Source organism: Trichechus manatus, unplaced genomic scaffold (assembly GCF_000243295.1).
Source record: "Trichechus manatus latirostris isolate Lorelei unplaced genomic scaffold, TriManLat1.0 scaffold00006, whole genome shotgun sequence".
Lineage (NCBI taxonomy): Eukaryota > Metazoa > Chordata > Mammalia > Sirenia > Trichechidae > Trichechus > Trichechus manatus.
In genome coordinates, this window is record NW_004443942.1 from 6,194,344 (window position 1) to 6,209,872 (window position 15,529).

At 42.5% G+C, this 15,529-nt stretch overlaps 1 protein-coding gene across 1 annotated transcript in view; it reads left to right on the forward strand.

Annotated features, from left to right (window-relative positions):
- Positions 1–222: 222 nt before the first annotated feature.
- The window catches only part of SPON1 (spondin 1), a 336,829-nt gene continuing 321,522 nt past the window's right edge, over positions 223–15,529 (forward strand). The window contains exon 1 of the mRNA XM_004369665.1: positions 223–723. Within this exon, the coding sequence (XP_004369722.1) occupies positions 486–723 (238 nt within the window). The 5' untranslated portion in view covers positions 223–485. The remainder of the gene's footprint in view (positions 724–15,529) is intronic.

The window sequence follows — 15,529 nt, forward strand, 5'->3', positions numbered from 1 at the left end:
AGTCTTTCCCTCCTTCGAGCCCCCTTCTCCACAGTGTCCAGACTGTGCCGTTAGCTTAGCTAGGTTTGGAGTAGCCGACTCTTTAGTGGTGGGACAGAGCCAGCAATGTCCTTGTGCCCTACGATTTCGTAGCCAGACCCTGGGAATCCAGCGTCGCAAAATAAACACGGCCGCTATCGCCAGCTCGGAAACAAAACTGCGCTGCGCTAGGCGATCTGGGCAAAAACCAGCCCTCCCTCCTCCTCCTCCTCCTGCGCCGCCGCCCTCCCTTCCTCGCGCTGCTCGGTTCCTTCGGTTCAGCTCAACGCAGCGCTGCTCGCAGCAGCGAAGCCGAGGCGGGCACGGTTTCCGAGTCCCCAGCGCCGGCTCCAAGCTCCTGCTCTCCGCCCGAGCTGCGCCAGGTCTAGCCTCTGCGGGGACCCCTTCGGGCAGGAGTCGCGTGGCGAGGGCCAGCGACGGCGGAACAAAGTTGGGGGCCCGCGAGGATGAGGCTGCCCCCGGAGCCGCTGAGGCTGAGCCGGAGTCCGGCGCTGCTGGCCCTGGCGCTGCCCCTGGCCGTGGCGCTGGCCTTCTCTGACGAGACCCTGGACAAAGTGCCCAAGTCGGAGGGCTACTGCAGCCGCATTCTGCGCGCCCAAGGCACGCGACGCGAGGGATACACCGAGTTCAGCCTCCGCGTGGAGGGTGACCCTGACTTCTACAAGCCAGGAACCAGCTACCGCGGTAAGTGGCTAGGCGTAGCATTGGGGGCGCGGGACCTGGCCCCCGGAGAGCGCTGACCGCGCGTTTCCGGATGACGGCGCGCCGTCCCCGGGCGGACGGTGCGGGCGCAGCCGGGCAAGGGCCCTATGTCCTGACTGCCCTCAGCCCTTCTAGCCACGAGCTTGACGCAGATCCCGAGCCAGCGTCCCAGGCCATCGCGGGGACCTCAGTCAGGCGAGGCAGCGCTGATCTCCGGCGCGCAGTGCCCAGGCGTGAGCTTTAGAGGGAACGACGCGTCTCGCCGGCCTGAGAGGGAGAGAACTCGACTTCTCCCGCGGCCGGCTCTGCGAGGGTAGCAGACCAGCCTTCCTCCAGACCGGTCTCTGGAGTGTAGAACAGTCGGTCTTCTCCCAGTCGGGTCCCAGGCAAGGTAGAGACTCCGGCATTCACCAGTCCCATCTCTGAAGCAGAGGGTACCGGCTTCCCGCAGACCGGCCCCCAAGGGGGACCGTCACTCCGGCTTCCCCGTACAGGTCCCTTCAGGAGAAAGAACCTCGGCTTCTCCCTAATCGGTCCTGAGACAGGGGGTGGGGAGGAAGAAGAGCCTGAAGCTCCTCGGAAGGGTCCCTTGAAAGCACCTCCAAATTATTCTCTCATTGTCCCAGGCGAGGGAGAGGATCCTGGATTTCCAAGACCGGCTTCCAGTGGGACCGGGGGCCCCAGAAAGCTCTGGACAGGCTCCGAGCGGAGACGGGAACATGATGAAGTGAAGAGAGGAAGCCCAAATTTTCCCAGGCCTGCTCCCTGGAGGCCAGGATACCCTAGCTCCCAGAGTCCTGAGGCTCCGCGCCCCGGGGATGTTGCGACTGTGGTGCTCAGCTGAGCGCTGGGTTTAGAGAGCTCAGGGAGGGGGTGTCAGAGCAGGTGAGCCCCTCCTAGGCAGGATGGGGGCAAACCGACCCTCACCGACCGGAAGACCCCTCATTCCACCGCCACTGCCCGCCGCCTTCCCTCAGCCTGTCATTTTCCCAGACATTTTTCTTCTGGGCAGCAGCCGCCGCTTTCCAGGTGGGAGACGGGACACTGGGGAGAGAAGAAAGCCTGCCTGTCCTCACGTGCCTGAACCCTGTCCCCTTCCTAAGTAGGTTCTGACGCCAAGCTGGGAAGAGCGGGCCGCTTCCGCGTCTTTGGGGTATCCGGGGCAAATGGGCTCACAGCCGCCGCCCTTCCATCCTCGCCTTCCCGGGTCCTACAGCGGCGCGGGAGGACACTGTGAGAGCAAATGGTAGAAAGTTTAGCGCAGTGTTCGCAGGCGCCCGGGTCACGCGAGCATCCAGAACCCGGAACCACTCCTCTCCTGTTTTTTCGGGTTCGTGTCCCCAACTTTCTCCACTTGTAGCTACCCAGAGCCGGGCGCTCTCTCGACAAGACGGTGAGCTCAGCACTGGGCGAGGTGCCCCTGTGCCCCTGCACGCTGGTCAGCGGCCACCTCAGTACTCCCGGAATACGTTGGGCGGAGAACAAATCCGCCCAGCGCGTGAGAGCGTGGGCGGGTTGTCCCCGCTGCTGGAGCAAGCCGAGGCAAGGTCCGGCTGCAGCCACTTGGTAGAGTGTTCCCCTGGACTCGAGGGAAGCGGGCTTAACTTCATTGGGTTGGCCTCTTCATTACTCCCCAAAACGGAGGCGCTGAGTACGCTTGGGAGATTGTCCCAGCTCCACGTGGTGGGCAAACAGGTGGCTCTGGAGTCAGGCGGACTTGGGGTTTAGTAACTGTGTGACCTTGTGCAAGTTGTTTAACTTCTCTGAGCTTATTTCCCAGCTGTTAAAATAGTATATCCAACTTCTCTGGGTAGTTGTAAGGAGTAAATGAGTTTGCAGAGGTGCATGTGCCTGAGCTCCAACAGGTCCCCAAATGCATGTAGGTGAGAGTTGGACAGCAAGCCTATTGGTTTAATAATGGAGGGTTCAGACCTGTCAAATTTGTTTTATTGTTTGTATTTGGTGTGTGTGTGTGTGTGTGTGTGTGTGTGTTTAAAAGTAGGTTTCTTTAGCACTCCTCCAGTCCAATCTACCAGTTGTTCTGAATTAATAGAATGAATGAAAGATTTCTCCGTACTAGGAGCCTAGCCTAAGACAGTTCCTAATTTAAACCTGGCAGGGTTTTTGTCGCTATAAGTAGGATTCGATTCGATGACAACGGGTATACATGTATGTATAGGTTAGTCTGGAGCCCAGGTCAAGTGTCTTACAAGGCATCTCCTCTCACACTAATCCTGCGTGTTTGGGAGAGCACTGGCAGGCTGTGGCCCCAGCGCTGAGAGATGGGAGGTAGGCAGCATCCAGCTTACACAATAGCCAGAGAGGTTCCGTGACTACCTGAGTGTTCGTGGCCAGTAGGTGGGGAGCTCTGACTGGAGGAGAAGGCACCAGGCTTTCACCCGATACTCTACTCCAGTCTAAACTATGGCTTTTCTTGGCCTGTGGCACCCATACTCAAGCCATGGGTCAGCGAAGTATCTTTTCTGCTTCCTCATAGCTAAGTGATCTTACCGGAGGATATTGCAGGAACCATGCTAAGGCCTTCCTTGTAAATACTTTGCAGTCAGCAAACCTGATTCCTCCAAAGTTAGGAAGAAAGGGCACTGGCCTAGTTTGTTGTATTTTCTGTTGACTTTCTTTTATACTTTCTTGGACTAATTATGTTAAAAGTAAATCTAATGCGTTCTGCTTGGTGTAGACTCAGGGCTGCAGAAGATAAAATTCCCCAGTGTTCTATTTGCTTTTTTATTTTTTCCTGAATTAGGACCCCACACGAGCCTTGGAATCAATGGCATGTTTTCCCATCTCAAATTTTTTGCTGATGCCAGACTTGTTCCCGTTATTCCAGTTCATCCTCAAACAGCTTTTGCTCTCTGTTCCCACCACCCTAGTGTATTCCTTAGGTATTCTAGACTGGAATAACCAAACCAAAACCAAACCAGATGCCCTCCAGCCAATTCCAAATGGTCACCATTTAAATAAGAATACTGAAACATGAGGTTTCCTCCCCACAGCCTAGGTCCAATACCAGAAAAAAACCCACTGCCATAGAGTGAATTCCAACTCATAGTGATCCTACAGGACGACCCTATAGGACAGAATAGAACTGCCCCATAGGGTTTCCAAGACTGTCACAACTTTCTCCCGCAGAGTGGCTAGTGGGTTCAAACCCCAACCTTTTGGTTAGCAGCCAAGCTCTTTAACCACTGCACCACCAGGGCTTGCCTAAGTCCGATACAGATTATTATTCAGCCTTTTCCAAGTTGTTAGCACTATACTGACTTCCTCCTTTCTCCCCTCACTTCTTTCTTCTTTCACTCCCTCCACTACCCCACCCCCTGCAATAATTGTGCTTTAGAAAGCTCTGAAAGGCCTGCTCTGTTTCTGACTGTGGCCTCCTTTGAAAAGGAGATTACAGTGATTAAAAAATAACAAGTTGAGGATCCTCAAGGGGCTTCCCTTATAGGAGGACAATTTGCAGGACCAGCCTTTCCCAGATCACAATTTCAAGCCAAACAGAAGAAAATCAGTTGAAATGCTCCAGCCTTGATTGAAAATAAACGAGGCTCTTTTGTCCAACCAAAGGTCTGTTTATTAGGGAAATAGTCAGACCCTGGCTAATGAGAGTGGCTTTTCCTAGATGCTCTTTAAAGGGAAATTTCAAGGAACTTGATGGGAAAAGACCTTTTAGTCGAGATTTCAATAGCTGTCCAACTTCAGGCATAATTGGGGATTCATTCTAAACTGGGAGGGTTGGAGACCTCCAAAGCTGCTTTGCTTGCTTTCTTTGTCTCACTCTGGGACACACACTGCCCGCAGGAGTACTCAGCTCAGCCCGGTGCAAAGAGCACAGGCTTCGGTGGTGTTTGGTAGGTTTCAATTCCTGCCGGTCACATATTCACTGTGTGACGTCAGGCAAGCCACTTCTCTCTCAGCCATAATTTCTCCATCTGTAAAATGAATCGTAATGCACTTTTATGTATTTATTTATATGTAGCACTGCTGTGAGAATTAGAGATAATTCATGTCAAAAAAAAAAAAAACTGCAAACTGCAACACAGTAGCTGCAAATACATATATATATGATTAAGGAGCCCTTGGACCTGCTAACGAAAAGGTCAGCAATTCAAATCCACCAGCCACTCCTTGGAAACTCTATGGGGCAGTTCTACTCTGTCCTGTAGGGTTGGTATAAGTCAGAAGTGACTCGACAGCACTTAATAACAGCAACAACATGATTATATATGGGTAAATATATAGAGATGATTATTTTGGATTATTCAGGAAATATTTAGCAGGGAAACACTGGATGAGACATTGTGTTATTTCCTACTCATCTTACTTACTTTTTATAGTACTTTGAGGCAGGTTGTTATTATTCTCATTTTATAGATGAGAAGACTAAGTCTCAGAGAGGTTTAGTAACTTGCCCATGGTCACACAGCTAGTAATTATTTGAGTCCAGATACAGTCTCAGTTCTGTCTGACTCCTAAATCAGTGCTCTTAACCAGTCTTCTATACTGACTCACCAAAATGAGTTGGGAGTAGAATGAATTCGCTCAGCGATGCTCAGCCTTCTGGATGGTGAGTCTTCACGGAAGGAAAACAGCAACAACAAATCAAGATAATAAGTGACATATTTCAGGACACAAAGCAATAAAGTGATGGGTCCTTATTTACTTTGGCTTTTTCTTTTTATAGACTTCAGTATTGCATTTCCGCTTAAGCCAGTTAATTTACAAACATGCAGAACCTTGTCAGTCTTCAGCCAATCCCTTTTGTTGGTGGGGGAACAGAAACAAATTGGAGAGAGAGAAACAAAAAAGTAATTTGACTTGCTTTATTTAGTTTTATGATGATTATAAAAAATTTTTTTATTAAGGAACCCATGACGTACTAGGGAAAATGACAACATATACTTTAATTTATTCATCAGATATGTAATGAATATCATATATAAAAAGTCCTTACCTGGATTCATTATTATGCTGATCCTGAGTTATATGCATGAGTAGAATGGAAATAAATTATTAAGTAAAACACAAAATATATTAAGTTGTTCTGTGCTAATAAAAGAGAATCGTAATTGTTTTGTTGATTACATTTTGGCACTTTTAATAGCTGGTTTTGGGTTTAAGTTATATTTTGTTTATGTTTTTTCACTGTTGCTTTATTTTTGCATGTGAAATGTTTGTTTGAAATGTGCATATAGAGGATCTTAGATATTTAAGCTCGGTGAATTTTTTAAATGAACTATTTCTTGTAAACAATGTTTTAAATTAAATGTTGCTGATGATATTGTAATTAGTTGTAAACCATTCCCTCACTTTTTTTTGTTGCATCTTTTTGAGCTCTTTTTATTATGTATTTTTATTTTTTAACCTTTCCCTCTTCTTAAGTATTTAGTTCAAATTGATCATAAAAATTAAAAGATGCATACATATCTAAATGTTTAATAATTTGGAGATTGTTAATTGCTTTGAGTGTCACAAAATGAAAGAATCAAAGCATCCAAAAAATAAAAACACATCAAATTAGAAACTTGATTACTTCTCTGTATACATTTTGGCAATCATGTCACACCCCTGTATTGCATTGTAAAAACTAAAAAAAGAAATTGAATAAAGAACAAGCAAAATAAAACTAAATACACATAGGTTGTCATTGCATTGCAGCTAACTCTTTCAGATAGAACAACTGGCTATAATTGCTAATACGTTCACAAAAAGGCTGATATTTTAAGACCTTTCACTACCACACTATCCATTTACTTGATATACAGAATGTCAGAAGGTAGATCAATATCAATTTCTATGGGGGGAAAAAAACTCTTGCCATGTTATAATAGTCAGAGTATAGGCTAAGCTCATGTGACAAAGAGACCCCAATATACAGTGTTTCAAACAAGAGGTAAATGTGATGTCCAAGATGGTGGGCAGCTTTGCTCCACAAGGTCATCCAGGGATCCAGGTTCCTTCTATCTTGTTTATGTGCCATTTTCAAGGACTGTGCTGTCCAATATGTAGCCATTAGTCACATGTGTCTGTTAAGCACTTGAAATGTCTCTAGTCCGAATTGAGATGTGCTGTAAATGTAAAATACACACTGGATATTGAAGAATTCATATGAGAAAAAATAAACGTTTCAATAATTTTTATATTCATTACATGATGAAATGATATTATATATATACTAAGTTAAATAACCACCACTTGTCTGTCAGTTGGAAACCCTGGTGGTGTAGTGTTTAAGAGCTATGACTGCTAACCAGAAGGTTTGAATCCACCAGGCACTCCTTGGAAACTCTATAGGGCAGTTCTACTCTGAACTATAGGGTCACTATGAGTTGGAATCGATTCAATGGCAACAGGATAACGGGTCTGTCAGTTTGTCATACTGTGGTGGCTTGTGTGTTGCTGTGATGCTGGAAGCTATACCACTGGGATTTCAAATACCAGCAGGATCACCCATGGTGGACAGGTTTCAGTGGAGCCTCCAGACAAAGACAGACTAGGAAGAAGGACCTGGCAATCTACTTCCAAAGAAGATTGGCAAGTGAAAACCTTATGGATATCAGTGGAACATTGTCTGATATAGTGCTGAAAGATTAGCCCCTCAGGTTAGAAGGCACTCAAAATATGACTACAGAAGAGCTGTCTCCTCAAAGTAGAGTTCACCTTAATGACATCGTTGGAGTAAAGCTTTTAGAACCTTCATTTGTTGATATGGCATGACTTAAAATGAGAATAAAGAGCTGTAAACATCCATTAATAATTGGAACATGGAATGTACGAAGTATGAATCTAGGAAAATTTGAAGTCATCAAAAATGAAATGGAATGCATAATGATTGATATCCTAGGCATTAGTGAGCTGAAATGAACTAGTAGTGGCCATTTTGAATTGGAGAATCATATGGTCTACTATGCCATGAAAACGAATTGAAGAACAGCATTGCATTCATTGTCAAAAAGAACATGTCAAGATCTATCCTGAAGTACAAGGCTGTCAGTGATAGGATAATATCCATACACCTATAAGGAAGATCAGTTAATATGATTATTATTCAGATTTATGCACAATGGCTAAGGCCAGAGATGAAGAAATTGAAGAGTTTTACCAACTTCTGCAGTCTGAAATTGATCAAACATGCAATCCAGATGCATTGATAACTATTGGAGATTGGAATGCAAAAGTAGGAAACAAAGAAGGTCAGTAGTTGGAAAATATGGCCTTGGAGATAGAAACAATGCTGGAGATCGCATGATAGAATTTTGCAAGATCTACAACCTATTCATTGGAAATACCTTTTTTAAACAAAGTAAATGGTGACTATACACATGGACCTGGCCTGTTGGAATACGCAGGAATCAAATCAACTACATCTGTGGAAGGAGATTATAAGAAGCTCAATATCAGGAGTCAGAACAAGGCCAGGGGCTGACTGTGGAACAGACAGTCAATTGCTCATATTCAAGTTCAAGTGGAAGCTGAAGAAAATGCAAACAAGTTCACGAGAGCCAAAGTATGACCTTGAGTATATCCCACCTGAATTTAGAGACGGTCTCAAGAATAGATTGATGTATTGAACACTAATGACCAAAGACCAGTTGAGTTGGGGGATCAAGAAAGCAAAAGGTTGTTAAAAAGAAATGAAAGAAAGAAAAGACCAAAATGGATGTCAGAGGAGACTCTGAAACTTGCTCTTGAATGTTGAGTAGCTAAAGCAAATGGAAGAAATGATGAAGTGAAAGAGCTGAACAGGAGATTTCAAAGGGTGGCTCAAGAAGGCAAAGTATTATAATGAAATGTGGAAAGACCTGGAGATAGAAAACAAAATGGAAGAATTAGCTTGGCATTTCTCAACCTGAAAGAAATGAAGAAAAAATTTAAGCCTGAGATGAAATATTGCAGGATTCTATGAGCGAAAAATTGAATGAGGCAGGAAACACCAAAAGAGGACGGAAAGAATACACAGAGTCACTGTACCAAAAGGAATTGGTCAGTGTTCAGTCATTTCAGGAGGTAGTATATAATCAAGAACCGATGGTACTGAAGGAAGGAGTTCAAGCTGCACTGAAGACTGGTGAAAAACAAGGCTCCAGGAACTGAGGAAATACCAGTTGAGATATTTCAACAAATGGATGCAATGCCAAGAAATTTGGAAAACAGCTACCTGGCCAACCAGCTGGAAGAGGTCCATATTTATGCCTATTCCAAAGAAAGGTGATCCAACAGAATGCTGAAATTATCTAACAGTATCATTAATATCACATGCAAGTAAAATTTTGCTGAAGATCATTAAAAAACGGTTGCAGCAGTATATCGACAGGGAACTGCCAGAAATTCAAGCCAGATTTAGAAGAGGATGTTGAACGATGGATATCATTGCTGATGTCAGATGGATCCTGGCTGAAAGCAGAGAATACTACAAAGATGTTTACCTGTGAACTATGAGGATCATAACAAATTATGGATAACGTTGCAAAGAATGGGAATTCCAGAACACTTAGTTGTGCTCATGAGGAATCTGTACATAGATCAAGAGATAGTCATTCGAACAGAACAAGCAGATAGTGTGTGGTTTCAAGTCAGAAGGGTGTGGGTCAGGGTTGTATCCTTTCACCATACTTATTCACTCTGTATGCTGAGCAAATAATTCTAGAAGCTGGACTATCTGAAGAAGAATAGGGCATCAGGATTGGAGGAAGACTCATTAACAACCTGAGTTATGCAGATGACACAACCTTTCTTGCTGAAAACAAAGAGGACTTGAAGCACCTACTGATGAAGATCGAAGACTACAGCTTTCAGTATGGATTACACTTCAACATAAAGAAAACAAAAATCCTCACAACTGGACCAATAAGCAACATCATGATAAATGGAGAGAATTTTGAAGTTGTCAAGGATTTCATTTTACTTGGATCCACAGTCAACGCCCATGGAAGCAGCGGTCAAGAAATCAAATGACACATTGCATTGGGCAAATCTGCTGCGAAAGATCTCTTTATAGTGTTAAAAAGCAAAAACGTCACTTTAAGGTCATGCCACGGTGTTTTCAATTGCCCTATATGCATGTGAAAGCTGGACAATGAGTAAGGAAGATGGAAGAAGAATTGACACCTTTGAATTATGGTGTTGGCAAAGAGTATTGAATATTCCACGGACTACCAGAAGAACGAACAAGCCTGTCTTGTAAGAAGCGCAGCCAGAATGCCCCTGAGAAGCAAGGATGGCGAGACTTCATTTCACATAGTTTGGACATGTTATAAGGAGGGACCAGTCCCTGGGAAGGATATCACGCTTGGTAAAGTAGAAGATCAGCGAAAAAGAGGAAGACCCTCAGCGAGATGGATTGACACAGTGTCTGCAACAATGGGCTCAAGCATAGCAACAATCATAAGGATCATGAGGATCATGAGGATGGCGCAGGACCAGGCAGTGTTTCATTCTGTTGTACATAGGGTCTCTATGAATTGGAACTGACTCCATGGCACCTAACAACTAACAACAACAGAAGCTAAAATACACCATGAAGGACTTCCTCTTAGAGCCACGCCCTGAATTCAGGCTACTAGGAGTCCTGATGGTGCAAATGGTTAAGCACTCGGCTGCTAACTGAAAAGTTGACTGTTCAAACCCACCCAGGGGCTCCATTAGAGAAGGACCTGCCAATCTGCTTTCTTAACAATTGCAGCCAAGAAAACCCTATAGAGAAGTTCTACTCTGTCACATGGGGTTGCTATGAGTCAAAAACACCTCAGTGGCACACATCAGCAATAAGCCTCCTGAACTGTGAGACAAGAAATATTCAGTTCTTTAAAGCCATCCACTTTCGTTATTTCTGTTACAGAAACACTAGGAAATTAAGACACCAGCTGAAACTTGGGGGAAGAATTTATTTTCTAGAATAATAAAGGGGAAAATGGATTTGGGGGACAATTTGCTGTCTCTTCCACGTGCTTTAATGGGTAGTATTTTATTTTTTTATTGTTGTGCTTTAAGTGAAAGTTTACAATTCAAGTTAGGCTCTCATACAAAAATTTATACAGGCATTGTTATGTGACCCTAGTTGCGCTACCGATACTGTGACAGCACACTCCTCTTTTCCACCCCGGATTTCCTGTGTCCATTTAACCAGCTCCTGACCCTCTCTGCCTTCTCATCTCGCCTCTGGACAGGACCTGCCCATTTAGTCTCATGTATTTACTCGAGCTAAGAAGCACACTCTTCATGAGTATTATTTTATGTCCCATAGTCCAGTCTAGTCTTCATCTGAAGAGTTGACCAAGGGAATGGTTTCAGTTTTGGGCTAACAGAGAGTCCAGGGGCCATGTCTTCCAGGGTCCCTCCAGTCTCAATCAAACCATTAAGTCTGGCCTTTTTAATAGAATTTGAGTTGTGCACCCCACTTTTCTCCTGCTCCATCAGGGACTCTCTGTTGTGTTCCCTGTCAGGGCGGTTATTGGTGGTAGCCAGGAACCATCTAGATCTTCTGGTTTCAGGCTGATGAAGTCTCTAGTTTATGTGGCCCTTTCTGTCTCTTGGGCTAATGCTTTCCTTGTGACTTTGGTGTTCTTCATTCTCCGTTACTCCAGGTGGGTTGGGACCAATTGATGTATCTTAGATGGCTGCTTGCTAGCTTTTAAGACCCCAGACACCACTCACCACAGTGGGATGCAGAACCTTTTCTTAATAAACTTTGTTATGCCAGTTGACCTAGATGTCCCCTGAAACCATGGTCCTCAGACCCCGGTCTGTGTCACTCTGTCCCTCAAAGTGTTTGGTTATATTCAGGAAACTTCTTAGCTTTGGTTTAGTCCAGTTGTGCTGACTTCCCTTGTAGTGTATGTTGTCCTTCCCTTCACCTAACTCTTGTCTACTATCTAGCTAGTGAATACCCCTCCCCACCCTCATAACCATCAAACAATGTTTTCTTCTGTGTTTAAACCTTTTCTTGAGTTCTTATAATAGTGGTCTTATACAATACTTGTCCTTTTGTGACTGACTAAATTCACTCAGCATAATGCCTTACTGATTCCTCTATATTATAAGATGTTTCACAGATTCATCGTTGTTCTTTATCATTGCATAGTATTCCATTGTGTGAAGATATCATAATTTGTTTATCCATTTGTCTGTTGATGGGCACCTAGGTTGTTTCCATCTTTTGCTATTGTGAATGGTGCTGCAATGAAAAGGGCGTGCATATATCTATTTGCGTGATGGCTCTTATTTCTCTAGGATATATTCCAAGGAGTGGGATTGCTGGATCGTATGCTACTTCTATTTCTAGCTTTTTAAGGAAGCGCCAAGTCAATTTCCAAAGTGGTTGTACCATTTTACATCCCCAACAGCAGTGTATAAGTGTTCCAGTCTCTCCACAACCTCTCCAACATTTATTATTTTGTGTTTTTTAGATTAATAGTAGCCCTGTTAGGGTGAGATGGTATCTCATTTTAGTTTTGATTTACATTTCTCTAATGGCTAATGATTGTGGGCATTTCCTCATGTGTCAGTTAGCCGCCTGAATGTCTTCTTTGGCAAAGTGCCTATTCATATCCTTTGCCCAATTTTTAATTGGGTTATTTGTCTTTTTGTTGTTGAGGTATTGCATTATCTTGTAGATTTTAGAGATTAGACGATGATTGGATTTGTCATAGGGTAAGTGTTTGATTTTTAGGAGCTCCCAGGTATCTAGTTTCTCTTCTGGTGTTTGTGCATATCATCTGCTAATAGAGATACTTTTACTTCTTCCCTACCAGTTGGATACGCTTTATTTCTTTTTCTATCCTATTTGCTCTGGCCAGGACCTCCAGCACAATGTTGAATAAGAGTGGTGATAAAGGGCATCCTTGTCTGGTTCCCGTTCTCAAGGGGAATGCTTTCAAAGTCTCTCCATTTAGGATGAAGTTGGCTGTTGGCTTTGTATAAATGCCCTTAATTATGTTGAGCAATTTCCCTTGTATTCCTATTTTGCTAAGAGTTTTTTCATTGTGTATGGGTGTTGGACTTTGTCAAATGCCTTTTATGCATCGATTGATAAGATCATGTGGTTCTTGTCTTTTGTTTCATTCATGTGATGGATTATATTGATTGTTTTTCTAATGTTGAAGCATCCCTGCATGGCTGGTATAAATCCCACTTGATCATGGTGAATTATTTTTTTGAAATATTGTTGAATTCTATTGGCTAGAATTTTGTTCAGGATTTTTTGGTCAATGTTCATGAGGGATATTGTCTGTAATTTTCTTTTTTTGTGGTGTCTTTACCTGGTTTTGGTAACAGGGTTATACTGGCTTCATACAATGAGTTTGGAAGTATTCCATCCTTTTCTGTGCTCTGAAATACCTTTAGTTGCAGTGTTGTTAACTCTTTTCTGAAAGTTTGGTAGAATTCTGCAGTGAAACCGTCTGGGCCAGGGCTTTTTTTTTGTTGGGAGTTTTTAAATTACCTTTTCAATCTTTTCTTTTGTTATGGGGTTATTTAGTTGTTCCACCCCTGTTTGTGTTAGTTTAGGTAGGTAGTGAGTTTCTAGAAATTTGTCCATTTCCTCTAGGTTTTCAAATTTGTTAGATACAGTTTTTCATAGTATTCTTTTATGATTCTTTTAATTTCCATTGAGTCTGCTGTAATATCACCCATCTTATTTCTTATTTGGGTTATTTACTTTCTGTTTTTCTTTTGTCAGTTTGGCCAATAGTTTATGAATTTTGTTGATCTTTTCAAAGAACCAGCTTTTGGTCTTGTTAACTCTTTCAACTGTTTTTCTATTCTCTATGTCATTTAATTCTGCTCTAATTCTTATTATTTCCTTTCTTCTGGCGCCCGAGGGCTTCTTTTGCTGGTCTCTTTCTGCTTGTTCCAGTTGTAGGGTTAATGTTTTGATTTTGGCCCTTTCTTTTTGGATGTGTGCATTTATTGCTATAAACTGACCTCTGAGTACTGCTTTTCTGTGTCCTAAAGGTTCTGGTAGGATGCATTTTCATTCTCATTTGATTCGATGAATTTCTTTATTCTATTCTTAATTTCTTCTATAACCCAGTAGTTTTTGAACAAGGTGTTGTTCAGCTTCCATGTGTTTGATTTTTTTTCCTTGCTTTTTCTGTTATTGATTTCTACTTTTATAGCTTTGTGGTCAGAAAAGATGCTTTGTAATATTTCGTTGCTTTGGATTCTGTTCAGGCTTGCTTTCTGGCCTAATATGTGGTCTATTCTGGAGAATGTTCCATGTGCATTGGAAAAGAAGGTATACTTGGCTGCTGTTTGGTGGAGTGTTCCGTATATGTCCACGAGATCAAGTTGGTTGATTGTGGCATTTAGTTCTTCCATGCCTTTATTGAGCTTCTTTCTGGATGTTCTGTCTTTCACCGAAAGTGGTGTGTTGAAGTCTCCTACTATTATTGTGGAGATGTCTGTCTCTCTTTTCAATGCTGTTAGAGTTTGTTTTATGTATTTTGGAGCCCTGTCATTGGGTGCGCAAATATTTATTATAGTTATGTCCTTTGGTGTATTGACCCTTTAATCATTATATAATGTCCTTCCTTATCCTTTGTGGTGGATTTTACTTCAAAGTCTATTTTATCAGAAATTAATATTGCCACTCCTGCTCTTTTTTGAGTGTTGTTTGCTTGATATATTTTTTCCATCTTTTGAGTTTTAGTTTGTTCGTGTCTTTAAGTTTCAGGTGTGTCTTGTAGGCAGCATATAGACGGATCGTGGGTTTTTTTTAATCCATTCTGCCACTCTCTGTCTCTTTATTGGTTCATTTAGTCCATTTACATTCAGTGTAATTATTGATAGGTATGAGTTTAGGGCTGTCATTTTGATGTCTGTGTGTTGTTGACGGTTTCTTTGTTCCACTTAATTTTCTGTGCGGAGTCATTTTTCTTTATGTATTTTCTTTTCATCTTTTTCATTATTGTTGATTTTGTATTTGCTGAGTCTTTACATTTTTCTTGTTTTTTATTTTGATGTGTTGGATTGTTAGTTTCCTTTGTGGTTACTTTAATATTTACCCTTATTTTTCTGAGTCTAAACCAGTCTTTTATTTCTTTATATCACCTTGACTTCCTCTCCATATGACAAATCTATGACTACATTTTTTAGTCCCTCTTTTTTGTTTTAGTGTTGTCATCTTTTACATATTGACATCTCTGTTCCCCTATTTTCAGTGTTTTAGCTTTGATTTATTTTTTGTGACTTACCTATCTGGGTTGATATCTGGTTGCTCTGTCTTGTGTTCTAATCTTGTATTGTCATCTGATGTTATTGATTTTCTAACTGGACGACTTCCTTTAGTATTCCTTATAATTTTGGTTTGGTTTTTGCAAATTCCCTTAACTTCTGTTTATCTAGAAATGTCTTGATTTCACCATCGTATATGAGAGACAGTTCTGCTGGATATATAATTCTTGGCTGGCAATTTTTTTCCTTCAAAGCTTTATATATGTTATCCTATTGCCTTCTTGCCTGCATGGTTTCTGCTGAATAGTTCAAGCTTAGTCTTACTGACTCTCCTTTGCAGATGACTTTTTATTTATCCCTAGTCACTCTTAAAATTCTCTATGTTTGGTTTTGGCAAGTTTGATTATAATATGTCTTGGTGACTTTCTTTTGGGATCTACCTTGTGTGGGGTTCAATGAGCATCTTGGATAGATATCTTCCCATCTTTCACGATATCAGGGAAGTTTTCTGCCAACAAATCTTCAACAGTTCTCTATGTATTTTCTGTTATCCCCCCCGTTCTGATACTGCAGTCACTAATAGCTAATTCCTATTGAT